This window comes from Falco rusticolus, chromosome 3 (assembly GCF_015220075.1).
Source record: "Falco rusticolus isolate bFalRus1 chromosome 3, bFalRus1.pri, whole genome shotgun sequence".
Classification (NCBI taxonomy): Eukaryota; Metazoa; Chordata; class Aves; order Falconiformes; family Falconidae; genus Falco; species Falco rusticolus.
In genome coordinates this window covers 50,666,470-50,693,578 of record NC_051189.1, presented here as the reverse complement: position 1 = coordinate 50,693,578, position 27,109 = coordinate 50,666,470, and the positions used below count along the sequence as shown (strand labels likewise).

Sequence of the window (27,109 nt, the reverse complement as noted above, 5' to 3'; positions counted from 1 at the left end):
GAAAGCCTCCATCTCTGGAAGTGGTTAAAAAGTTGTCATTTTCAATTAAGAGCCATCTACTTGTGCAGTGGACATGTTCCCACAAGACCTACAATTTCCTAGATTTTCTAAAGCAATGGTTTCTTATTGCTGGCATGGCAACATTTTAGTTGGTCATGTCCAGTTCATTTAGATGCATTATTATAACAGAAAAGGAGGTGTGAAAAGCTAGTAAAATCAGACCTGAAGCATGCACTGAGAGGGAGTACAGGGAGGAGTCTTTATTAGAGGTTTTGTCCTCTGTTTTAACTGTGATCACATTTTCCATATCTTGACAAAAGCGTGTACTAATTTCAGTTGAAGACTCCATTCCATTCCCACTCCAAGCCCTTTCACTCACTTGAAACCTTGTCGCATAAATTGTTGTGAGGTCTGGGGCTTTGGGTGGCTATGGGTGACATTTTCCATTGCAAAACTGACTGAATGCTTTGCATTGAAACAGGTGGAAATTTTTCAAACACAAAAACTCCATATCCCCTCAATTTATTTATATGAATGCATTGTTAACAAAATATTATTTATTCAATATGACTGGTTTTTTCAGGACAAAAGTCTTATTCAACACATTTATGTTTTTCTCATCTTTTCTCTTTTTCTCCAAACTCAGTTTTCATGTTTACCAGCCGAGACTAGGAATATTGCCAAAATGTCAGGTGATAAAACCCATGGGCCAAGTGGTCAGTCCAGTCCACCTGGTGTGCCGCTGCGAGAAAGACTGTTGGCTAAGCTGACAGGCACAGACAATTCGTCTCAGTGCTGTGCAAATACAACTGCCCTGCATATCTCTTTTTTTTTTTTCTGGGAAGGAAATAAGATTTTACAGCTAGTGTGTGTTGCACTGGCCACTGACATTTTCAGCCCTTTGCAATATGGACCTGGCCATTTACTCTTGGGGAAAGACGGGACACAGGATCTGTAGCCCAGGGTCCAAGTCAGATTACTGTCCTACTGTCCCACAGTTGAGGAATGTGTGGGTTTCATATTTGCTGCACCCGCTGCCTGAGGTCACTTTTCCAAGCTGTGCCCTGGCCTCTCTTTGGCTGTAGGTGCCCAAACACTGCGAGGCAGAGCTGACTGGCTGCATTTAAAGTTCATGCACTGCATGTTCATGTTCGTGTTCCTTGCATGAGCTTCATGCCAGGAGCTCAGAAGATCACAGAGGTGTAGGTGCATTGGTTGACTGGACCTTCAGGAGGCCATTTGGTCCAGTCTTCCACCTGACACAGGTCTGGCTCCAAGACAAGACCGTGTCAGCCATGGCTTTCTCTAGAAAAGAATTTTAAACCTCCACAGATGGAAATCTCAACACCTTTCTGGGCATCCCCCCCCCGCCCCCGCCCCGTGCAGTGCCACCCTCCTCATGGTTTTTATTTTTTCCTGATGTCCAACCTGAACCTCCCAAACTGTGATCTGTCCTTTTTGTGTGTTTCAACCCTGCCAAGAAGATTTTTAGCTTGGTTATCCTTGTAACTCCCCTCAAACAGCTGCTGACATCCTCCCTCACCACCTCTGCCCCAGCCTCCGTAAGCCCAGGTTCTGTAGCCTCTTCCTCCCATGTCAGTGATGCAGAGGTGAAGAAGCAGGATACAGGCACTGGATGAGCTGCTTACATATATAAGTCATACTCTGCTAGCACAACCAAATGATTCAGCATCTCTTTTGGGGTTTTCCTGAACAAATACATAAAAAACAGCATTACATGGACCATTCCATTTGAAAATAACAGCAGGCTGACAGCACAGTAATTTTCAAAAATATCTGCTACATTCACTCAGCCATATTTTGGTTTTCCTCTTTATTTTTCTGCTTAAGTAGGCATAAAAAAAGCTGTACAAGAACTGTGACCAAGTTAACAGGGAAGAAGTATCTTTAGTTCTGTGAATTTAATTCTAAAATTACACAAGTGATAGGCATGGTTTTTGAAAACCACTGAATGATAAGTAACAGAAAGGGACCTGTGGACTAAGTTACAAAAAAAGCTAAGAAACAGTTTTATAACATGATAAATTATATGAGTCTTAACTTGGAATTAATTCTGGCATTTCCAAAACACTGCAATGAATTTAGAACTCTGAGGTTCATTAGTACTCATTATCTCCTGTATGAAAATCTCTCTATCCCAATGCTGGCTGTGGAGCAGAGATAAGCCTTGAGAGAATTTAGAATAACCCTCTCCACACTCCACCAAAAAGAAGTAATCTACCCAGAAAATTTGAAGCAAACCCAAATACTTGGCAGTACTATCAATGCATCTTAATGCATCCAGTGTTTCACAAGCCACTCTTAACTTTACTGTCCCGGTTTACAACGATACCATCAAGAAATATGAGATGAACTTCTATTTACATAACCCTGAAACTGATTCAATAAAAATCAGTCTCAGGCAGCTGAGAACTGACCTCTTCCATGCCTTTCATTTGTACTTTTTAGCTGAATCACAAAGAGCAAAATGTGCCTTTACTAAGATACCCAGATGAGTTTGTGTACTTGAGCAGTACAGATACACATCTGATTTTTAAAAAATACTCATTGAAGATGTACCTTGGAATTTTTTTATGAACACCTCATTAGACTTGCGGTGCAGGTTACCTTTCAATTTATCAACAAAATGTTAATGCTAAGTCTTCTGTAACTGCTTGAGACAAGGAGATACTAAATTAAGATCATACCATTTGGCATGCTTAGGTATTAAGGAATTTGGTGGAAGTGTTTGTGCTTGAATAATTAATACAATCAAATGGTGTCAAGGAGAAGAAGCAAGCTAAACTACCTGACCTTTCTTCACTCATCAGCTTTAATTTAACTCTTTGTTGCTGATGTAGTTTGCATTTCATCTCTCACCTTATAGACCAGCTTCTTGCCTGAAATCAGTAGAAAAGAATTCATGTCATTAAAGTTTGGTCTTTTGTGCTGTTGTTATTGTTATATCTCATGCAATGAGAATTAGTTTTCTGTCTGAGGTAGGTCAAAAGAAGAAAGGTGAGCTCCTTTAACTTTGAAGGGGTCAAGCATGTAAACAGTGCCTTCATGATAAACATGCCGAAAGCAGAAGTTTGCAGTATTACCTGACTGTAGATCCTGACGTACTTCTGAGAAAGAGCAGCAGTCGTCTACCAAGCATTTTCCATTACCAGCTAAAACTTTTATGCCTCCAATATAGGAATTTAAGATACTTACTGATGCTTCAGGATTCAGGGGAGCACCAAGGAGAAACTGGTGTACCAGCAGATTAGGGTGCTCATGAGCTATAGCACCCAGAATCATGCTTTTAAGTAATCACATTTCTTTTTAGACACAGTAAAACATACTCAGGCATGTAAGCCGAGGGTGAGGCGTTTACATGTGAGGCGAGGCTCATGGTGGTGAGTGACTGTTAACTGAGTGGCTGAACGCTGTGCACAAAGGGAATAATCCATGGTTTTGCGAGCGGTAATGTATTTATAGAGCACCCTGGAAGGGTAAAATGGAAGGGAAGATGGCAACATCCGCAAATCTGTGTCAGTGCAGACTGAGTTACACCTGGGTTCCCCAGCAGAGCAGGCAACAGTTTTCTTCCCCACAGTGAGAAGATTTTCCAACTTCCCACGTGCCCTGTAAGTTTCTGTTTACAGCTCCACTACCTGTGGCTCATCTGGGTAGAATGGCTTTTCCACTTCTGTAACTTTTTGAGGAATCACTGCAGGAACTGGCCAGCTCCTCCTTTTTTCTCTCAATGAAGCAGCAGGCAAAGGCTTTACTTGCTCCTGCCTGTGTGGGTGCAGCATCTTAAACCAGCACGCTTTATAAAACCTTCCCTAAACATTTCTCAACAGGCAAGCTGTAGTCAGACAGACAACGAAAGCTACGTAAGAACTGATGATGAGGAGAGCTGCTTTCAGACAGATGATGAAGAAAACTCAGCTGCCAACTTCACGGAAGAGTGGAACCAAGAGGTGCAGCGTCTCTTGACAAAAAAATCACATAACTAAGTTCTGAGGACTGTAGCACAGTACTTTTGTTCTAAGAGTTGTAGTTTGTAGATGTGTGTTTTTGACAACAAGACTTTTGTTTAAAGCTAACTTATATTAGCTACATCTTCTGTAACATGGCTCATTACCAGTGAAGAAAACAGACTGACGTATGTACTGCTGTTACAAGTATGGCGGTATTAATAACTCACGTAAACCCTTTGCACATGATATTGAACCTGTTCAGTTTACAATAATACTGTTTATAGATAGGAATTTGATTTCTGAATACTTTGAGATTTTAGTAGATCGGTTTACTATACACTGTACATTTTTTCCACAGAAGAAATAAAAAGCTACAATTATGCATTTAACACTGAATGATTATACTCCTGAGTGTATATATCTAGTAGCCCAAAAAACAAAGTACCAGACTATATTCGCAATTTGTTTGCAAGTCTTTAATTTAAGACTTAAACAAAAATGTACTAAAATAATAATAATAATAATAATATAATTAATAATAGTAATTTAAAACTTCTCTAATTTAGGGCTAATGTGTAACTTAGGAATGTTTCTTTCAAAATAATCTAACAAATCAGCCATAGAAGTTAGTGTAAATATTTTTTTTCCAAATAGATATCATATACAAAAGGTGACATTCAAATGATATAGAATCTAGTTTTTAAATCAGCACAGATCTTCTTAAAACTGTGAACTATGTTTTGAAATACTCGTTGCTAAAGCTGTTTATAAACCACAGGTGCCATAAGATCCCTGAACTGACTGATGTTACGTATAATCCTCCATGGTATTGTTTCATTGATGTTTTAGCTTTAGTAAGCATGTGTTAAACAAACCGGCTCTTTCCATCTCTCTGCCCCTCCTTCTCCCCCCCCTCTGTTATGTTATTTTCGAGGCCTTCAGCTTTAAATGTACAGGCTTAAAAGTGCGCTTGCAACTGTTTTCTTTTTATTTCCGAATGTGTATTGCCTTAGCCAGCCACCAGATGTTCTGCATGCACTCTTGGAAATGTGTAGTGAGACTCTTTCAGAGCTGGATGGAGAAATAGCTATCAGTGAAAAGCACAAGAAAAGCAGTGGATTATTTTTTGAAAGGACAGGCATACAGTTACAGAATTGGAGTTTTGTCCAGTTTAGTATTTTTCAAGTATAAAGGCATTTCAGGAGAAAGGGAACTTACCTGGCCATTTTGGATTAGGCAATGGGACTGCTAGCTAAAAAGTGTTTGCTCTGCTGTGACTACAAACCTACAGACACTCCTGAGCAGGGACTGACACAAACTGGCTATAATGTCCTCCCCACAGCATATTTGCTTGGAAGTACAGACTACACCCGTATGGCACATAGCACTGCCATGCAGAGACATCAGAGCCAGGCCAGGATCAGCTAGACCAGGAGCCAGGCAGTGACACGGTGCGGTGTTACATGCTGGCCACACAGCCCTGCGTGTCACTGAGTGCAGTGTGACCTGCAGTGTGTCACTGCAGCTCAGGGTGACCTCTGTGCTAATGTAATTTTACTGCCCTAATACAGTATTAGGCTTCCAGTATCTGGCTGACCTGAAGTGACACTGTCTAACAGCCCTGAAAACAGTAGTGTTTCATACAGATATTTCACACCAGCACAGTTTGCCTACAGCAAGTGATGAGATACCCATCTAAAGCAGGTTAACGTGGTTTGGCTGTCCTTGCTTTCATGGTGACACGGATGTGCGCTGCTGTATTTACGTGAGATTGCTATGTAGCTCAACCCAGTAAGTCCACTTGTTTGCATGCACACTATAGGCTCGTGGCTGTTTCCCTGGGCACTATCTGTTAGGGAAGGAGTATCTGTATGAAAAAGCTGCTTCCATCTTTCACTTTCATGTTGTTTTATTGCATATGCAGGTCTCTTGTCTACATCTCCTTGCATATCTGGGCTTGGTCTCAGACATCCAAGTGCATACTAAGACATCCAGGTATCTCCATGTAAGCTTTTCATTTTTGCAATCACTGGTCTTTGCTCCTGGGGTATGTGCCATCCTGGCAAGGCAGGCACCATATCCTCCAATGCCCCTTCCTCCAACCTCCTCTCAGGAATGGGTGAGCCTCCACTAGTGCCTAGCACTCCACATTTAAAGCTACTCTGGTGAAGCTGTAGACATTGCTGTCAGCTCAGGATTCCAGGCAAACATTTCCTGAACAGAGAGAAAACAAGCTAGAACACAGCTACATGCAATGGCTGACTAATTCAACCCATGTCAAGTTTAACTGTACCCAGACTAATAGATCCCTCCCATCATCTCAATGTCTGTGTGCTTGTTATCACTATGCTTAAAATAGATGCAATAGAATAAATCCATTGCAAGGGCTTCTGGCTAGGAGTAAGGAAAAAAGTTGACGGATCAAGCGCCTTTCATTCAGACTGGTGTCAACAAGGTGATCCCCAGTGGAGCGCTGGGTCCCTTAAGCCTTGGAGCTCTGAGATGAAGCACCTATTGCTTGGCTCTCCAAATATCTATTTTAAGCATTTTCCAACTGTTAAGCTGGCTGCGTTTTTGCCCAGCTGGTCTTTGTCTGCTTGTTGAATATTATTTTGGTTGTGGTTTGCGGTCATTAAAACAGAGTTACAGAAGAGGTCCCTGGTGAGGGCCTTTTCTTAACTACCAATGGCCCACCACAACAGTCAAAACTCCGGGTGGTTTTACTGTCACTGGGGGGAAACCAGTGGTTTGGAATCAGGAGACAGGGATGTGAAGATGTATAGGGTCCTTGAATGTCCAAAGCGAAGGTGGAGAATGGGTTGTCTGTAAGTAGTAATGTTAACTAAACTGCATAAAAAGGTGTGTGGCCTTTGTTGTGATATAATACGTATTTTCTTATATGCATGAGGCAAATTGTTGCATCATAATTTATCATAAGTGTGTCCACCTTTACTTTCAGTCATCTTCTCCCATCCTTATTGGTTCTCAGCAATTACTGTAGATAGACCTTGTAAATATTGCAACCGCAGGTTGCTGTAATCACGTTGGTTCAATTCAGCAGACGGAGCTGTGAACAACAAGCACTCCACTGTGTCCTGAAGACAAAAGGGCATTTTTACCTTTGAACCAAAAAGAAAAGAAAAAGTATGAAGAGTTACATCTTGAGGCTACTAACTGTAAGACATTTTTAAAACTACTGTACTTGACACCACTTGAGACAGACACAGAGACACTAAAGATGTCACGATATTCATTGGTATTGTAACAGAACTGCTATTGTATGGGTTTTTTGTATTGCTGTTAAGTATTGTTTTGTGTGTGTGTGTTGGAACCTACTGGGGACATGTTATATTTTGAAGTGATTAAACTATTTAATTGTGTGTCTATATTTTGGAATGGAATTATTTCTTCATTAAAAAGATTTTTAAAAGTAATTATGTTTGTGGCTTATTTTGGTTTTGGAAGTCCTGTTCCATAGAGCGCAAGCAGTGGATGTTTTCAGTAGGGAAGGAAAATGTGTCCCCGTGGTGCAGCAAGCAGTCTTTGCTTCACCCACACTGTCTCCACTTCTGTGTGAAGTTCCACCACTTTCCCCAGCACTGTGAGCATGGCACTGAGCAGCACCCGCTTTTGGTGGCCCAGGCAGTTTCTTCTTTCTTCCTTTCTTAATTCTCTATTTGGCAGTTTCGCAACCTGAAAATGCAGTTCCCCATCTGTAAAATGTCTATCCCTGCTTTCACTTCACAAAAATGAAAGTCACCCTAAGCTGAGACATCAAGGGCCTGGCAGGTGCCTGGTATGAGGGGACTCTGGTCCTCAGGAACCTAAACTGTCTGCAATCGTGTGATTTTTCTTGGCTGCTGTGTTTCTCCCTCTCTGTCCTTAGAAGGAGCAAAACCTTGGAAGAGGTACTTTTTAATGGCTTTACCACACACAGTCGCGTGTTACCTTTTACTGCAGAAGGACGTGAAGTCTTTGTTTTTCCAGTTACACTTTTAAGATGTCTTTCCGTATCAGGTCTTGGTATTGCTAACCTAACAAAGCACAGAGTTGCAAAGCAAGAGCTCGCACCTAAAACGAGTTTGTGTCCTGGTGAAGTATCTCCAAGCGTGGCAGAGACAGTCAGGAGGCAGTGCCCAGCTGTGCTTTCTGTGCTGGTGGCCCTCCACAGGACAGCTGGCTGAGTGTGTGCTGCTGGCCCTTGGTAGCAGCCCTTTCCAGCAGATGCCCTGCAGCCAGCCATTGCAGAGGGTGTCCCTGGCAGCTTGGCACAGCTGCAATGTCCCCAGCTGTACACAGGACATTGCTAGCTGGCTAATTAATTGCACCATGGTGGGGTCTGTTAGAAGGAAAGCAGTAGCAGCTCACCAACAATATCCTCTATCTACTTGTCACATATCCCAGGATCTTGGGAAGCAGATAACACCCAGCCTGTTGCCTCCTTCAGCGTTGACTGCTGTGGTAATCTATGAATCACCAGGGTTTATTTGTCCTAATTCCCCTGTCTACATGGTGACTTTGTTCAATAAAGACGGTCATTTTACACTGTAAATTATTTGCGATATCTGCTGAACTTTGCCTCCACAGTCCCAGTCCAAATTCGTATCTGCAGGACTGTAATATATGATGACATATCATCAGCTCATGAGGATAACTGTTTTATCCATGCATAATCCCAAATTGCTGTATTTCTTCCTAGCCCACAATCAGCCTATGGCCTTTGGGGAGCAAAGCAGCCAGTGAAAACTAATTTATAGGCAAAGGCTGTTTTTCTCTTTGCCTCTTGATTACTGTGGCTACTTTTTGCTCCCTACAAGGAAAAGAGACTCATACAGGAAGAAGTTAGTTTCATGTGCAAAAAGATATAAAATAAAAATAGTAATACTAAAATAATAAGATTTAAAAAAAATATTATAAAAAGAATAAGTCATCTATATCTGGGAAGATAGCACCTTGGCTGCATCAGAGCTGAACTGGGTGACTGAAAGCATCTGAAACTTTCTTTCAGCAGCACACGGTTCTATGACCACTCTTCAAAAGTCTGCTTGGGAAGCCTGTTGCTCAGCAGTTGCATATTTCCTTGCAAGCAGCCTTCAGTTCTGGGTGAAACCTTTTAAGGGAATATCACAGGAATACGAAGCTGAGCCTATCACAGAAATAGGTTAAGTGGGGTGGCGTGAGAAATCTCCACTATTGTTCCGTGATGAAAAAAATGCATTGAAAAATTTCATATGCTTCAGGATCATCCCGTCTAATACCCCAGATAATCTGCAGATTAAGGATTCCCCTTTGCTTTTTCCTGAGTGATTGCCACTGGTTGAGTTGTCTGTGGATTAGGACAGCTATCCCACACTGCCAGCACAGAACTAACGTGCCTTTGGCTGCAAAAAAGGCAAAGTGGCAGAATTAGGCTGCACCTCTCACTGGCTTCCCATTTCCCTGAGAGAGGTACAAGCCAGTGATGAACAGGTCCCAGACTGGAATAAGCCTTTCTGAGGACCCACAACGTGGACCTTTCTAGGAAAAGCTGGTCTGGGGAAGCAACCTCCTAGGACAAGGCTGGGGAACACGTGCAGGGGATCGGGGGAATCATGCAGCCACACCATGCAAACTTTGAGGTAAGATGGTTAATGCAGCTTGGAGATTAATAAAGACTAAAAAAATGGGCAATGCAAAAGAGTAGTTGATTTTTCCATGTCTTGGAAGGAAACAGAAGAGGCCACAGTGCATTTTTCATTGATATGCAACATTGCAGAACGTAGTTTGCTATTTAATACAACAAAATTTACCACTAGCAAATTAATTTCCTTGTGACTTAACGTTTTTTACATAACACTCAGCAGTGGCCAGATGGCAGATGTGTTAGGCCTGCTGCTTGTTATGCTAATTGCCACCCATAAAGGCCTCCCAGTTAGCATTTCATCTCCTCTGCTTGTCACAGCCCAGCATCGTGTGCAGCCCGTGTGTTCCTTCAGAGAAGAGGCACTCTGCGAGTGCATGTTTTGAATGGTTTTCTTATCACTGCTGGGTTCGGGTTTGGCCCCTCTTGGTACACTCCTATCTAAAAATAAATAAGTCAAAGTGGTTTCCACTCTGGGGATCTGAGCACACGTACCTACTTTTCTCAGCCTTGAGTCTTCAGACCCCAGGTCTCTGAAAGCCTCCCCTAAGCCCAGCCTGGGGCACAAAGCCTCCCTGGTCCTCCTCCCTCCGCCCCATGCACCTCGGTATGATTGCAGGGCAGGAGGCTGCTCCTCACCTGCACGGACCTTTGCCCTCATATTTTTGCTGGCATTCTAGTCTCACACCAAGGTGAAACAGGATTCTCCTGAAACTTCCCCAAAAGCTGTTTGGCGTTGCCTTGCGGAGCAGGGGTCGCTGCTCAACTGGAAAGCGTGTTTCCCCTGGGTGAGCATCTCTCTGCTGTCCTGCCCCGCTTCCCACAGACGCTGTGGCGCCCGGACTGCAGTTTCCCCTGAGTGGGATCCCTTGCTCAGGTCTCAGGGTTTCTTTTGGACATCCAAAACTCTTCCCTTGTTTCACCCAGAGTGTGTGTGCCCCCCTGCCCTGCAGACTTACTCACTTCTGCCTAGTCCAATTGCACTCCATTGTTTCCCTTTTTTGCTTTGTTGTTTTCAGAGGCCACTGACAGTCTTAACTCCCCAGCAATATTGTGCACATGACACTGCTGCTATCAGTAGGAACCAGGTGCTTAGCAAGCCAGGAAGATCTCCGCTTCTGTCTCTGCACTCCTTTCACCTCTGCCTTCATGTACAGAAGGAAGAACTTACAGGCTCTGTGAGAAGTAGCTTTCATCACTATATATTTTATGTAGGTGCAACTAATCTTGCAAAAAAATGCAACACACTTCAGCTCTGAAAAGCCACCCTATTGTCCTCTCTACAAAGTAGCATTTTGTTATTTTTAAGTGGCACTCCGTGCTCTCTGGAGCTGGTTTTAAAATTGCTACCTATAACGGCATGCTTGCTCTTAGCTTGTTGCAAAGCCCCTCACGGTGCCCAGTCCCCTGGCAGACCAAAGAGCTCAAGACCCATTTGTTTCAACTGAAAGTCTGATATTGGAGCCACTGCAGATGGTAATTAGTACTTAAGGGAGCACTGCTTCCAGGGAATCCTCTCATCACTTGCTCCGAGTCACACGCTTATGGGAGGACACTTCACCAGAAACACATTTTCTGCTATGTTTTGCATCTAATCTCTCACAAATTAATTGAGTTCATGTATAAATGCAACAGGAGGAATGCAGAACACTTTCCTAAGGTCACAACGGTGAGAAATGTATGCGAGAAGACACCTGTTCAGCAATTAAAAAGTGGTTTTATCAAGATTGTACAAGGTTTGCACAGCTCTAGCATTGGTTGATTGCCTGGCAAAATGATAATCAAGAGAAAAAGTAACTGTGTTTGGCTGCAGGTTACTGATGCTGGTGGTGGCTTGAAGCAGAAAAATTAAACCATCTTATGCTTAGTTGGGGACGCAGCGCTTAACCTAAAGCCTGGAGGACTAAAACCAAATGAAAACCAGATCACTGGTTAATTAGCTATTCAGTGGCCAGCTACCGCTTTCCTAGGGAAGAAATTTACTATTCCCTTTACATGTTGTGCTGCTGGGAGCAATAGATCTCATCTGCTCGGCTAACACTGCTGAGTGGCAGGTGGTTTTCCTGTTGCGAGGACATAGCGGGCTTGCTCTTGCCCTGGCTGGGCCATTAGGTACAGCTGAGGTACAGTAGACAGAAATTTGCCCTAATAGCTCTCTCGAGTTGATAGCAGGACTGCATCTGGTCATCCCTTTAATAAAACGTGATGAATAAGCATGGGGTGTTTTCCCTAGCAACTGAAACCTTTTCCAAGACAGGAATAATGTTCATGTCTTCAGCCACCTAACCGATGAGACAAAAAAGCTAGTGGCCTTGTCCAGAAAGCATGAGCCAGCCTAATTCTGGGGTGAGGCTTCACACCCACCTATGTGATAATTCAAAGAGCAAGAACCTGTGTATCAGGACCTTCCTCTATCCTTGGCTACAAACTGTCTGTACAGTGATAATATTTGTTGTCTCACCTCTGAATACGGAACTCGACCAATACAACTTAACCCAACACATTAAACAAAACCTGGGAAAGGCGAGGCTTGGATTTTGCTGAGTATCTGCATTATGCCCTGTTGCCTAGGTATCTATATTTAAAATTCAGGATCTTGTTTCTAGGAGTTATGAGCTAGAGGAATAAACAAGTTCTTTCAAGGATGCAGAAGAGAAGAGGACTCAAATTTGGTTTGCTATATTTACTTTGTTGTGCTCATTTGGGTGTTCGTTGTCTAATGGTGGCCTAGAAACACAGATACCCCGCAGAGGCGTTTCCCTTACTCGCTCCAGCCAGCTTTATGTGCCCAGCCTTGTACAATCCCTGGCACAGGCAGACATATGCCACATATAGCGATGAGTTTGTTCTTGTGACATTAAAAAAGAAGCAATATTCCAGACTGCATGGGGTGAGTCAGGTGTGGTACTAGGCTATCCTATTCAGTTTGCGTGGATCGGGTTGTTCTAGTTTTCACTGTATGAGAGGATGAACAGTCCCCCACCAGGTAAAGGTGAGAGCTGTGCTGCACGTACCCTTGTGCCAGCCCCCAAGGCAATGCTGGCCACATCACACCAGAGGCAGTACCCACACATGCCCCAAGAATTTATTTTCCTTGACCCACAGCCCAGGCACCAGCTCTGCTTTTGTGAGATCCCATTGGTGTGAGGGCTCTGATTTTACTGCACAGTGGCCACCAGACCCTATAGCCTTTTGTTTGTATCTTCAGAGCATGCAGATGCTGCAGTGGAAGTCAGGGCTCCACCACACCAAACATGGGTGAGTGTCTTTCCTCCTCCAGAGATGGGATGCTTCAGACTAGGAGGAAAACCAGGTGAAGAAAGTGTAAAAAGATGAGATGACAAGGATGTTTGCCTGCTAACATAAAGTATCAGTAGACATAACTGGTGGGCCAATTCACCTCTAAGATGTGAATAGACAGTAGCTATTTGTAATATCAGCAAGGTGTGCTTGCCCGTTAGCCTCGTCTGATTGAAGCAGCCCTAGTACAGCTCCCCTGACCAAGAAAGATCTTTTCTTGAAGGGCACAGTATTAATGGAAATGTTTATTCTTTATGGCCTGTGAATGCATTTCATTACCGTTCAGTGATACCATAGCTGTAACTCCAGGAAAACCTATTTTCAATATACTGTATGTCTACAGAGAGTTTCAAGCTTGTCCTGGACTTTCTGCACTGAATTCTGGCAAATTATCCCAACCCAGCACTTCCCTTCATCTAATTTCCCACAGAGGCATGTGGACATGTCTTTAGCTGCATAAACCTAATTATGCACCCACAGCCCCCAAACTGACAACTAAATTACTGTTCCAGAATACTTGTAGAACAAAGCTTAGCCAGAAGTGTTGCAGCTTGACTTGTTTCTGAAAAGAAAGATTGTTATGTAAATTTAATTTGGAAATTATTAGCAAGAGCAATGCAGTAGAACAGAATCCTCTTATTTTTTAAAGGGATGCCACCTTATTATAACCACATTCTGTTTCTGGTTACATTAGCATAAATAAATAGCAGGTATATGAAATATTTTTAGTAGAGTAGATAGATTTAATCTTCAAAAACCTTTCTCATACAATGCAGTCCTAAAAGAGGTCTGAAGTATTCCTAAAAACCCAGCACTGACTGAAAGTGTGATTTCTTTCCTCTGTAAAACTGCAAAACTGTTGTTCTGGAAGCACTTGTTTTCAGCAGAAAGTTGGCAGCATTCGTAAATGAAGTCACACTGTAAAAATTGAAAATATCCATCCCAGCCAGTGCTAGTCCATACCTTGCTCCCTCCAGTGCCTTTCCTTCTATATTTGCTGCCTGGAATCAAAGTCAAGCAAGGTCTGAAATCTCATAAAACCTACAATCCATGAAAATCTGTTGCTAAATAGGGGTAATAACTTCATGATGCAAGAAATAATGTCTATCAGAGTTAAAATTTCATTTATATGCCTTTCACAGTTACAAGAACCAATATATCTTCAAACTATAGAAAGATAGATAAGCGTCTTGAAAACCAGAGCAAGGACCTATTGGAGATGTTAGTCTTCTTTACATTAGTTATTGTACCTATTAATAGGGCTTAAAGTTCTGTCTTAGTTGAAATTAACACTATTTATACTCTACTGACATTATTTATACTTGTTTACATGCGACATAGCAAGGCTTGGAAAAATAAATCAAGACAAGTCCAGTCCTCATAGAAGAACATTGGCCTGATCCATTATCCACTGATCTAAAAGATAAAGCTTTCATTTTTAGAAGCAGTGGATCAAGGCCAATACAATAATTGGTTGTGTTGTAGAATATGGAGAAATTTTCAGCTTTTCCTTACATTTCTAAAAAATCTAAAAAGTAACACCCAACAGATGTAAAACAGGAAAAAAAACCAGTTGATTTTTAAAAGTACAAACCTGAAGCCATGGAAGTTAAGAGAGAGGAAATGCAAACCCCATTCATATAACTATAGAAAATGCAGACAAACAGGAATGTATATGTATTTCTTTATGGTAGTCATCAGCACATCTGTCTTCCAAAAGAGTCTGCTGCACTTCCACTAACAGCTTTTTCTTGCAGCAAAGCAGAAACGAAGTAGCAGTTTTAAAACTAGAAGTAGTCAAGAAAATTAAATATACAGTGCAGTAAACTCAAAAGGCTGGGGTTTGTTTATGGCAGATAAGGACTCACCCATAGAAAATAATTGAAGGAATAGAAGAGTCCTGTCACATTTTTCATGACAAACAAGAAAACCAAAAGCGCAGATTTTTGGCATGACACTAGGCTTGAGATTTTGAACAGCCCTTTTCACTGCATGTAGAGACAACAATCCTGGCATGATGCAAGCCAAGCTGCTGGCATGCAGCACGATTTTCAGCCATCCTCTCCTTCTACCCTGCAGCCCCCGCTACTCTAGAGCTCGGTGTGAAATTGTGGTTCACGATCTGCTCTATGTCCCTTCAGGTCTTTGGTGGAAACAGGGGAGCTAATGAGAGGTGGTGAATGAGACCAGGAAAGAATAAAAATCACTTCGGAACAATTTTGAAGCATTTCCCTGAAGTTCTGGGGGCAAACATTAATTAAGATATCAGGGATACTTAAATCACTGCCCTTAAGCATGAAGTTATACCTAAAACCCCTGTTGGTTTATATTTTCAATATATGGCCAAAAAGTATGGTTCTTGATGCCATTCCTGCATTTCCTCTCCTCTTTCTTTCTCCTAACCTAATGAGTTTCTTTTCCAACATCTGTAAGCACGAGCCAATCCCTGCTACATGGTGTCCTCCTCCAGGCCCTGGTTGATCCACACAACCTGTATTTTGCCTGACTCACCTCACTGGTGGGACATGGTAGGGTTGAAGCTGCCTCCTCACACCCCAGAGACAGCAACCCTGGCCCTGCATGGCCAGTCCCACTCCCTCCCAGCAACCAGAAGGCTTGACCTGCTTATGTCCATGTGCGGTCTTCACCTTGCAGCTAAATGTCTGCCTGAAGCACACCCCAATGAGGTCTCCAGGAGGACATTCTCCACCCTGGCTCTACAAAACCCAGTTGTCACAGCACAAGCAAATTAATAAACTACAACAAGGCCTTACTGTGGGTCAAACTCTACCGTCCATGCTGTTTTTCCCCAGCCACCAGAGGCCAAACCACACTCCTCCTCATCTCTACTACATCCAGGCTCTTCCTTCTCTAGGCTCTTTCCCTGTACTCCTCAGGGCTATTTAACCACTTTGCAGGAACGAGCTACAGCTGCACATCATCCATGTCAATCTGCCTTCATTCCTCCACACCTGGTCCTGAGTCACAGCTTTCTTCCCTATAGCAGGGTCTACTGTCTTCTGCATCCTGCAGTTTAACATTGGAGTTCAGTGAGACTCACAAAACATGGTCTTTGACCTCCAAAAGAGAAAAGGTTAATTGTTTTTCCCCACGCCTTTTGCTCTTTCTATGGTTCAGCAAAGGCCTTGACTTCCATGGCTTTGAAGTTTTTCTTCCTCAAGGGTTTCTTTGTTTTCTGCATGAGACATTTACCTCTTGTCTAGCCTTGAAAATTTGGGTGTCTGGAAAGTTAGAGAAATTGCAACTTCAGAGGACCCTGAAGATTAAGCGATGAAGAAGGCGAGGAGCTTCCAGAGAGCCTGTAAGTTCTTAGGCCTGGGAAAGTAAACTTGTCCAAGCTTACAGTACCTTCCAGCACAAAACTGCTGTACAAGAGCATAGGTACAAATGTGAAAGAGCCCTTTGTACTTTTTTTTTTTATTATTATTTTCTCAAATAACTGCTTTAATGCAGTGATAAATTAATGTTTTATGGTGCCTCTGTGTAAGTTTACAGACCACAGCACTTATTATCACCTGTGACAGCTGAGGTTCCCAGCCGATCAGCACCTGCTGAAAGAAGAGGAGAACAGATCTGGCTTCCCCGCTGTTCTGAAGTCACAGGGGGAAAAAAGTTTGGAGACAGTTTTTTCTTTTTCAAAAATTTAAAATGCACAAAAAAAAGAATTAAAAAATAAGGAATGATTACAAGAAGCCACAATACCACTTTAAAATATTCGTCATGGATGGCCACTATTAAAATCTGTTTGAATGACACATATACTAAATCTGCCCAATTTTGTACACAGCTTTAATATGAAAAGATCAGGGGTTTGGGGGCATGTGGAGTGTATTATTTTTAATTATTTAATTAATTATTTTACAGATTTTAAATGGGTCAGGATGAAAAACAGTTTTAAAAGCAAATCTCCTTTTCAGAGATACATTGGCATAGCTAAACGGGAAAAAAGAACACACACACAATGTTGAGGGAAGTAGCATTAACTCATTCTGAAGACAAAGCTTTACAATGGCATTATATATTACTTTTAAATTTTTTTTAATAAACTGCATTTGAATACATGTGATCAGTCCAAAACTCCCCAGACATCAGACTCAGGCAGGGAAGGGGGAGAGGGTGCATGTGTGCACATGGCTGGGGGGATGACGGGGGACACTCGTGCCTTCTGCATTCCAGATTTATTTCGGTGTTGAAAAGTCTAATTAACAAAATCAAGTTACTGTCAAATATATTCTTTTCTGACAGTTTCTATTTATAATTACCACAGGACAGAAACAAAGCTGAAACTCAAATTGCAGAATGGTAACAGTGGGAATACGTTGCTTTCAGCAGCTCTGGCTGCTCCACTCCAGAGCCTGTGTGAAAAGGCAGGGCAGGTGCTTCCTCCCTTTGCCCTTCCATCCATCCTTCTCCTGGCTTTCTATTGCTTGGAAAGCAGGGTGTGGAGCTGTTCATATGCTGTGCACTACGACCTGGTTTTCTAATTCCTGGGGGGCTGAGTAAGTCAAGCAAATATCAAACTGTTCATTGCTATTCTACAAGTACATTGGGGCTGGAGAGGGGGATTTCAGGAGACTGGGCAGCGTTGGAGGATGTTAGCAGACATGAGGTAACATGCTGACAGCATTATTCCACTCTTTTAATAGTTGTATTAGCCCTGGTGAAGCTGTAGCAGGACACTTGCTCAACCTGTTTATTTTGTTTGGGCATCCATCAGGACTTTCAATGTTACTTTATCCACTGTTTTGGAGTAACATACCCATTGGTGAGTAAGCAAGTAAAACTTTTAGTTATGCATAAGTAAATGGTTTCATTTCTGCCGTGGCTCCTCTGCACAGGAGGTAATGGGCTGCTGTCACGCTTTGCAAAGCTCAGCCAAAGATCACAGTGCAAGTCCTTGGCCAGCTATGCCATCCTCTTACTGACTTGACAAGATCACTTTTACACATCTGCTCCAGTCACATTTCTCCTTGCTTAGCTCATAAAGAAACCCCAGTAAATCTCCCTTGAATCCAAATTCACAGTTTCCAGAAATTGGTTCAGCCGGTGACGTCTGTACTCTTCTCTGCTGAGAACATGCCCCGACGATCCACATGCCCCCTGGCTCTGCCTGTACAGTCAGAAGCCAGGATACTTCATAGCCCCAACTGCTAAATCCCATTGCACGCTTCACTTCATGCTTTGCCACAGACATTCCTCATCTCTTCCCCTGTGCATCGTCCTTGCACCACACTTGCTAGCAGAAATACCTGTAAAACTCGGTGAATTAAGGACTGTGGCCCCAATACCTCCAGAGGGCAATAAAGAAGCTTTTTAATAACAGCAACTAATAACAACAAGCAGAACTTGATTATGTGATGGGAAGGAAGTATTAAGGAAATTTCTTGTTCATTAGTTGATCAACAGCTCCAGGAACCATAGATCATACTCCTCTCACTAAGGCTTAGCCAAGGAATGAGATAAAGAAGGCATCATCTCTACTACAAATAACTGATTTCAGTAGTAGTCAGATCATGCTTTGTATCAATGATGGAAAATATTAAAGTTGCTTAGTAATAGGTGTAAATGCATGGGGTATCCAGTGATTCCAAAATTAATAAGCACTATTGCCATACCATAAAATCAGACTTGTGCCCTGCTTTGTAACAGTGTGGTCTTTCTTAGTACTTAAATTAAAGTAAGTTCATCTTTACTCTTTATTACAAAGATTAAGAAATTTTTCATTTATCCGTGGGGTTGAACGTTGCTGCCTTAGGGTAGCTGTAGCCAGGCATGCACCAGTCCTGTTTCGAGACCTGTCCTATTGCCCCCACAGACCTGGTGCTGTCAGGGGATAAGGCAAGCAGAAAAACCTTCAGGTCTCACATCAAAATTAATTTTGCCAAACAGCCCCAAAGCCTGATGTTTCTGTCCTCTCTACAGTCTCTTGAGACATGCTACCAGTGTATTTTTAGCAAGAGTAATGTGGTTCCCTGCACCTACTAATAATTTGTTGCCACCTCAGATCCTGTTTCCCCAGAATGAGGAGTAACAGCTGAAGCCACTGAAGCTACGTGCTTTTGACTATTTTAAAGGTTAGTCATTTTCTCAGCCAGCCTACAATTTTAACTATTCAAATCAGTGATTTCTGTATTTCTCATAGGATTACATTTAGCCACTTGTGTACTTTGAACATTGATTTTTATCGCATGAAAGCACCATGCCACACCTTGCTGTATTAGCTGCTTTTACTACTATTTTAAGGTTTCATTCCCTTGAGTGCTCATGAAGGAGCTCAGCTACCACCTGCACCCCGTCATTACAGGTCCTAGGAGATGCCCTTGGCCCAAATCCCAGGCTCAGTGTATACTCCAGCTTCGCTCTCTTGATGCAGCTCCACTTGTTTCAGCCTTTGCACTCAGACGTCTCTCTGCTGTGGTGACATGGAAGCAGAAAGGTCAGTTCTGTACAGCCAAAAGTAATTAATTAGATCAATCTCTTGAGGCCTATTTGCAAAGGAAATATACCTCCTGGTATTAATTTGCTTCAGTAATGTAAATAATGTATTTCTGACTCATCTCAGACACCGTTTCCACTATTTTCACATTTCTGAAAAGGGAACGTGCAGTGCAGCAAACAGTCCAGGTTTAGCCTGTGAGCTTCTGCTACATCATTAACCTTGAGGCTACAGCTCAGATCTAAGCTTCTATCCTTTCCTAGCTGCACTAAATACTACTTTAATTTTTATGTAAAAGTCCACTAATACCAAGTAAAATTCCACATTGTGGAGCTGTTTAGACTAATAGATCATATAAAACCTGCCATATCCACACATCTTTTTAGATCCTCCTTTTCTGTGGGTCTTCCTTCTATGGCTGTTTGTGCCACAGTGGGATAATGAAGGCAGCAACTGCAGCCCTGTTGCACATCCTCCCCTGGGACACTTCTGCCTTCAAAACTATTGCATAGAATCATAAAACGATAGAATGGTTTGTGTCGGAAGGGACCTTAAAGGTCACCTCATTCAACCCCCCTGCCATGGGCAGGGACACCTTCCACCAGACCAGGTTGCTCAAAGCCCCATCCAGCCTGGCCCTGAACACTTCCAGGGATGGGGATCCACAGCTTCTCTGGGCAACCTCTTCCAGTGCCTCATTACCATCATGTAGCTCCTGGCCTTGCCCCATGTCAGCATCCCAGAGAGCAAGGGAGCTCCAGCGTGTTCCCAGCAGCGGGAGGGACGTCCCAGATGGAGGCAGCACCAGTGAGGAGCTTTATGGAGGGTATGGGTGAAGGCACTTCTTGGGGGGATCACCCAGACATTGGGCCACTGCCCTGTGCACCCTGCTGCAGCAAGCACCAGCCCTGCCACCTCTCGGAGGAGGGACCTCTGGTTTCTGGGAAAATGTTGGCTTTTTACTGCTTGTTAGCAGCTCTGATCTATCACAGTTCTGTGTCTGCTGAAAGTAATCTGCTGTTCGTCAAGCTCAAAGTCCTACAGAAGTCACGATGTGCAATACTACATGGGACTTCTGCCATGCAGAGCTTTGGCGTCTGCCAATTACCAACGTGCCAAAAAAATTAAAATGCGGTTTTTTATCTATAAGACAATTGTCAAACAGCTACACTGTCACATACACCCTGGTGTCTGGCTGACTGAGCCCCACAGAAAGTCTGTCTCCTGCATCAGTGAGAACAGAAGAGGTCAATATCAGTACCTCAAACAACTGTCGATGTATAGCAGGCGACATCCATCAGATAAAATGATTAAGAGATCAGCTTTCCAAACCATGACCCCAATTGGCCAACAGAGATGCAGAGTGCAAGCACTAGTATGACTGCATCTGTCAGGACATATTAGCTCTGGGAAATCATCACCCACCCTAGGGAGGAAAATTAGTGAAGAAAACCATTCTCCCCCAGCGTTAGTCTGAACTCTGTGTAGATGGGACTTCCAGCAAGCAGAAGAAGGAAACACAGCAGAGCTTTCTCTCACTGCTGGGCAGCCATTAACTTTCCACATCTATCCCTGTAGGGGAAAAAAAAAGAAAAAAAAGGCAAATCCATGAAAATAAAGTTTAGGAATAGTGATTTTTTTAAGAGAGCTCCTTCTGGCCTCCCTAGCCTGCCTTTCGTGAGAAGTGGGTTTGGCAAGGCCTGGGAGTTACTTCTTGCTTTTGGTTTTGAGGTCATGTTCCCTGAGGACTGACAGCATTTACATCAAATGATACAACAAAACACTATTAATTCAGAAACTAAGAAGAGTTTTCCCTTTTTTTTGGTGGCTTTTGTTATTCTTGTTGTTTTCATTACTAGTTTAGTTTCCTAGTAAAAGCACTTCTCACACCACAGGCTGCCTCTGGGAAGACTAGCATGTCTTTGAATGAATGTATAGATTGGTCTTTAGGAATCATTCTATCTGAGCTAATCCTTGGCAATTGTTACTGCACAGTGTGCTCTACAGAGGCGAACCAGCAGAATTAGCTCTGTTTAACAAGTAAAGAAGCAGTGGTGCAAAGCTTTCATTGTTTCTAGATATTCAGTTCAAGGAAATTAAGGCCCAGGGAAGACATTATCTCACTGAACCTTAATTTCTCATCTTTACTCATTTCAGCTTAAATTTCTTTTTGTTCAGATTCCTTTACCAGTCTTTAATACACAGTTCTGACTGTTGCATAAGATGCACAGAACAAAGGCATCTGTGTTTGGGAGGATGGCCTCATTGTGCATTTCTAGGTCTGGTAACATTCTGAGCTTGTAGGATGTGTAAAGTTTTTGGTAAAAAGGATAGAATTTTTGGCACATGAAGCTGACAGACAAATATATATCTTCTTTTGAAAGATCTTGTTAATGCAATTTTCTTTTTCTGTAGTTTTCAAAAGAATAGTGCTGGCTTTGGGGTGCTTCTTTTTTTCCAAGTACTGCGTTAGAATATAAGGAGCAAGCAAAATTCTATCCAGGTCATACAGTACAAAGGAGTATTACTTCTACCTGATGACAGACAGCCACTGGTGATGGGAACAGGTAAGGAGAAAAAAGTCTTTGAAGCTAAAACTTTTCTTTTCTACCCCAGTTGTGTACCAGACTGGAGGCAGAAGGAGCAGGTACCTGTGAAAGCAAAGCACTCAATAAAAACCTTGAGAAAACATCCTGGGGAAAATGTTAGGTCTGCTGAATGAGTTTTGCTATTGACTTACACAAGATGAGGCATTTGTCAGCTTGCCCACAGCCGCACTACTGGTTCGGCTGCTGGTTAGAGGGTACTCCAAGACCTAACTGATCAGGGGCAATGGCCTGGAGCATAGGGGGCTGTGGAAGTATTGATTTCTGCCTTCTTAAACATCTGCAACAACATCTAAGCTCAAAAGCTTAACACGAATGTTAGCATAGCTAGTCCTCTTTGCTTACTCTCCCTTCCACTACTAACTTAGCCAATATCCTCAACGATATTTACACTTTTCAATAGTTTTTAGAATCTCAGCTATACTGATGGACTCTACAGCCTTGGCAAGGCCAATCCTGACCCACAGTCCTATCTCCAGAGGACTGAAAAGATGTATTAAGCAAGTTAAAAACATTTGAACAGTCAAGGTACTCCCAGACAAGGGTTGTTCCTACCTGTGCTGCAAGTTCGCTGGGTATGGATATGTCACCAAATCTCCATGTGCATCATCTGACCACAACTGGGATGGAGCATTTCACTTTGTTTCTCTTTTGACAATAGAATTCAAGTATAATTTGTACAATGTAGTATCTAAAAAAAGTCTCGGTCGTCTTTCTTTTCCTCCTTTACTCTTTTAATCTTGTTCCTTGTCCTTTTGTCAGCTGCCATACACTTTAGTCTTTATGTCATGGTGCTCAAATTAGGTTTTAAAAACAAACTCAAAACCTACATGACTTTTGCATGTTACCACTGTGATCTCTGTTTGTACACTTTTAGAAGTGGTTCTGAGTTCTCCAACGTAAATACAGGTCCAGCAGAGATTGTCAGAGAAGACACACAGATCAAAAATGGTGGATAATACAGAAGATCCCCACATGCATATTTGCATGGTGCACAGGTTCATCCAAGACTGAAGGAAAACTCGGGTTAAGACACTGTGAATTTGTGGGATTTTGATGAGAAAGACAGACTGTTCCCAGTTGCTTTCCACGTCCCGTTGGTGGCAAAGGAGAGCATGTCACTGCACTCTTAATATGGCCATGTGCTAGGATCTAACCTAGAGCATCTTTCCTTCAGAAGCTGGGGATGGTTCTTCTGCTTTTATTTTTAGTTCATGCGAAATCCCCAGACAACAATAGTTCTGTAAGTGGAAGAGAAACAATGGAAGTGCTTTGAATAAAAGCAAATGAGAAAATAGGCCGGGCATCGCTTCCTTTGGCCTCGGAGCGCCCTTCTAGTCATTCTTCTGTGAATGAGTAATGCTGGGCGTGGAATCTCCCATTTGTCAGTGAGGCTGCATTGGCTGTGAAAAATCAGAACTGTAGGTTAATCTGAGGCACACGACAAACTGAATAAACACAGCAGCGGTGGTAGATATCGTGAGAATGTAAAGTGAAATTTCAAAGCAAGAGAGAAAAGTTCAAATCGAGGTGACTCAGTTGCTGAGTGTTTACCTTGGCCCAGCATGCAAGCCTGAAAATAATATGGTATATTAATACATTAGCATACTTTCAGCCATCACTGTTTCAGCAAGAAGAAATTACAACCTGCCAGACATCCATGTGTTTCCAAAGGCAAGATGCCGTGCATCAGCCCCAGTGTCTCTCTGGGCCTGGTTCATGGATGACTGAAGACAGAGAGTGTCCTCCACCGTCTTCCACAAATGTTAGCTCAAGACCTACGAGCACATGACATAGAAAACAACAAGCATCTGTCACCTCAAAAGCAGGGAGCTGACAGAAGTGTCAAGCAGATTTCATTAGCTGTGTACTGGCAGGTACATTAATGCAAGTCTGTGCTTTGGTTTAAAAAATCCACCCTTAGATGCTCCTGCAGCATCCTGGGACTGAAAGTGTGCACAGTTTTACACCTGTTTTTCAGCAGATTTCTTCCATTGCAGCATTTTTAGCTCTTTACTCTCTCCCACCAAATTGCATATCAAGAGGAATTGCTATCTCAGTGCCAAAACACATAAATCACAGGGTGTCTGGTCTAGCTGCAGAGCGGTTGTGAGATCATGCACGAGGCCACCCCAGCACAGGCATGGCTATGGACAAGCCCACTTGCTGTGTGCTGTTGGCAGGCTTTCCTGTTCTTTAGAGACAAAGGGGGCGAAACACAACATGAAAATGAAGAGACTAAGGCTGCCTTCTAGACCTTTGGCTGCTAGCTGATTTTCGTTGGAGGGGAACATGAAAACAAAGGGACGGATCAGCCCAAGGCTGAGATCTTTGGGCCAAATTCATCCTGACATGAAGCGGAAACAGGTCCCTTCAGGAGCTGTACCTGCCTGCTCGTTATCTGGAGCCCTCCTGTCCTGCAGGATTTGTTCACACATTTTGCTATGTGCTGCTTTTCTGTTCTTTTAGCATCCCTTTTGGGATCAGGGAACATGGAATCTTCTGATCTTCAGTACAAAGGAGCAAAATGAGCAAATGTATCCTGCAAGTCACAGAAAGGGGTGAAGGTGGTGGTATCTCTCTCCCCGTTGCTGCATGCCCTCTAGTCAGTGTCTCCCATGCCCAGCATCCCCCAGCACTGAGGCTGGTGGGGCTGTGCCACAGGCAGTACCACGGAGGACCAGCCACAATGCCAGCGCTGGCAGTGGTGCAGGAGTGTGGCCATGCTGCTGAGCCAGCCGCGATCATGGCAGAAACACTGCCAGCTGCTTCTCAGCAGCCTTCACTTCTGATTTATGACTCCTGCACAGGGCATAGTAGTGGCTCAGGGACGGCACAAAAATAGGCTGTGCAGACAGATTGACTTTCTGAAGCAGCAATAGCGGGTCTGCGGAGATAGGGCTTGCTGCGGTTTATCATTCTGCCTTCAATTAGAAGTCTGTCAGGAAAACAGTCATAGAAACCAATCGTTGCAAAAATCTGTAAGCATGTGTAGGTGCTGAAATAGGGGGTAGCATGGAAAAAGGAAATCCCCAGAGATGGCTTAGCAGCCCCAGAGGGAGCAACAAATGTTTTCCGAATAAAATAATGCATAGAAATACCTTGAGCTATTTGCAATGAAAAAAATATTTCAAAAGTTTAACCCCTTTTCTCTCCATGATTTCTCTACAACTAGACTCAATTGCTTATGATTTCCCTTCTTAAAGTAGTCCATAACATTTCAGTCTATGCATGCTTTTGAATGTTACATGGCTTTAGCCTTGAGTGTTTGCTTATCCTTATTTGCTCCATGTTCTCTCGTTGCTCATCTAAACAACAGAAGTTATTTTTCTTCCGTACTATACGAGTGAGCCTGCACAGATGGGAAGATCATTTGTTATTACTCTGCTGAGAACATACAAGTGACCACGTAAGAGATCCACATTTCAGATAAGAGGGAATGCATTTATTTCCCTAACATATTTTTATGCTGTTACAAACCTGTTGCCCAAGGAAATCAAAGCACTCCCTGTATTAAGTTGATTCTCACAGAATTCTAGTGTATTACTACCCACATTTTACAAATACAAAACATGGAAGAAGGAGAACTTCGGTGATGTGCCTTGGCTTACACAGAAAGAAGTTGAAGGAAAATCGTAGAACTGAAGATATATTTTGCTGCAACAAGGTCTTCTTTAGCAGTAAAGCCACTCTTCATTTTTCCAAAATGTCATCTTCTGATAATTAGTGAAAGAGCATTATCATAAATTGGGGGGTTTCATTTTTGCTTTTCTATTTCTGTAGTTGAGTATCTATAGTAAGATTTAGAGGCAGGTGAAGCAATGAACTCTGCTTGGTGAATGCATTCAGTGCTTACCCTGTCTGCTTTTCCAGCGGAAAAAATAACGCCTGCCTGTCTGTCTGTCTATCGGTCTGCTTGTGCTAGTATATGCTCTTGATTTTCACTTTCTTCAGAAGTAATTTCTTTGCTCATATTTCACCAATCGAGTATGTTCTATAGATCAATTTTCATTACATTGCATTTCTGCCTCACTGGTTATGAGGAGTGAGCCATGAACTGTAGACTATATCTCATCCTGGCCAGGGGAGATAATCAAAGAGATGGTTAAATCTGCTTCCTGTACAGTCTGATAATTTTGAACAATAATCTCTGTTTTTTTTCTCTCTCCCTTCTGACCCCTGTGACTATGACTTATTAATCAGAGCTTCAAATGAAAGAGGAGGGGGAAAATAAAACTATATACAGTACTATGCTGTGGCTTAAATTAATGACTTCATTCCTTGATTCTCTCTTGGATTCAGAATTGCAGTAGAACAAATAACATTCTTAATCTTTCAATTAGAATTTGTTAGTTGAGTCATGTGAAGTTATACTTGACAATATAAAACCGCAAATGTGACACTTAGTGGAGGGAGGTCCTGAACAATTTGTAAAAAACTGCCAAAGATCTTCAGTTGGTTCTTGGTATCTTGGAAGAAAAATATGGGTGGAGAAAGGACTAGTGTTTTATAATGCTGCCAGAATCTTATCTGAAAATCAGGGATTGCACCAAAACAATGGTGCAATCTATTGTACTGCAAGATTATCAGAAAACAGCTGTGAATATGTTTATTATCTATGCTCTATTTCAGACTCTTTTGGCATATCAAAGTTCTGGTTTATGATGCAATATAGCCCAGGTGATCATGAATCCCAAATCACTCAAAAATCGTTACATTGATTTGATATCTGTAAGATATTTTTTTTTCTCAACTCCAGGAACTGAACTTAGAGGATTCGAAGTTTAGAAGTCCTGAGTACTAAAATATCCCCTCTTTTTTTCTCCTACTGAAAATTAATGTAAGATCACAAGAACAGATATATTGGATCAGATTCAAGGTCCAGCTAGCCCAAGATCCTGTCTCTGGCAGTAAAAAATATTACCTACTTTGGGAAGAATATAAAAATAGGCAGTAATGTAGTGACATTCTCTTAATATAGTTACCAGCCTTCTGTGACTGCAACTCAGGGAATGCCTGCACCAGAGATGGCATTTTGGTGTTCAACAGCCCCTGAGAATTTTCCTTCCATTAATGTATTCAATCAATTTTAATCCTTTTAGGCCTTTTAGATCCATAACATCCTGTGGCAATGAGATCCAAAACTTAGATACCT

The 27,109-nt window shown here is 42.4% G+C and overlaps 1 protein-coding gene across 11 annotated transcripts in view; it reads left to right on the top strand.

Annotated features, from left to right (window-relative positions):
* The window catches only part of DTNA (dystrobrevin alpha), a 234,311-nt gene extending 226,909 nt beyond the window's left edge, over positions 1-7,402 (top strand). For 10 of the 11 annotated variants that reach the window (XM_037380456.1, XM_037380454.1, XM_037380457.1 and 7 more), the window contains one exon: positions 3,852-7,402. In XM_037380456.1, the coding sequence (XP_037236353.1) occupies positions 3,852-4,007 (156 nt within the window). In that variant the 3' untranslated portion in view covers positions 4,008-7,402. The remainder of the gene's footprint in view (positions 1-3,851) is intronic. The other variant, XM_037380459.1, reaches the window with a different exon arrangement.
* Positions 7,403-27,109: the final 19,707 nt, after the last annotated feature.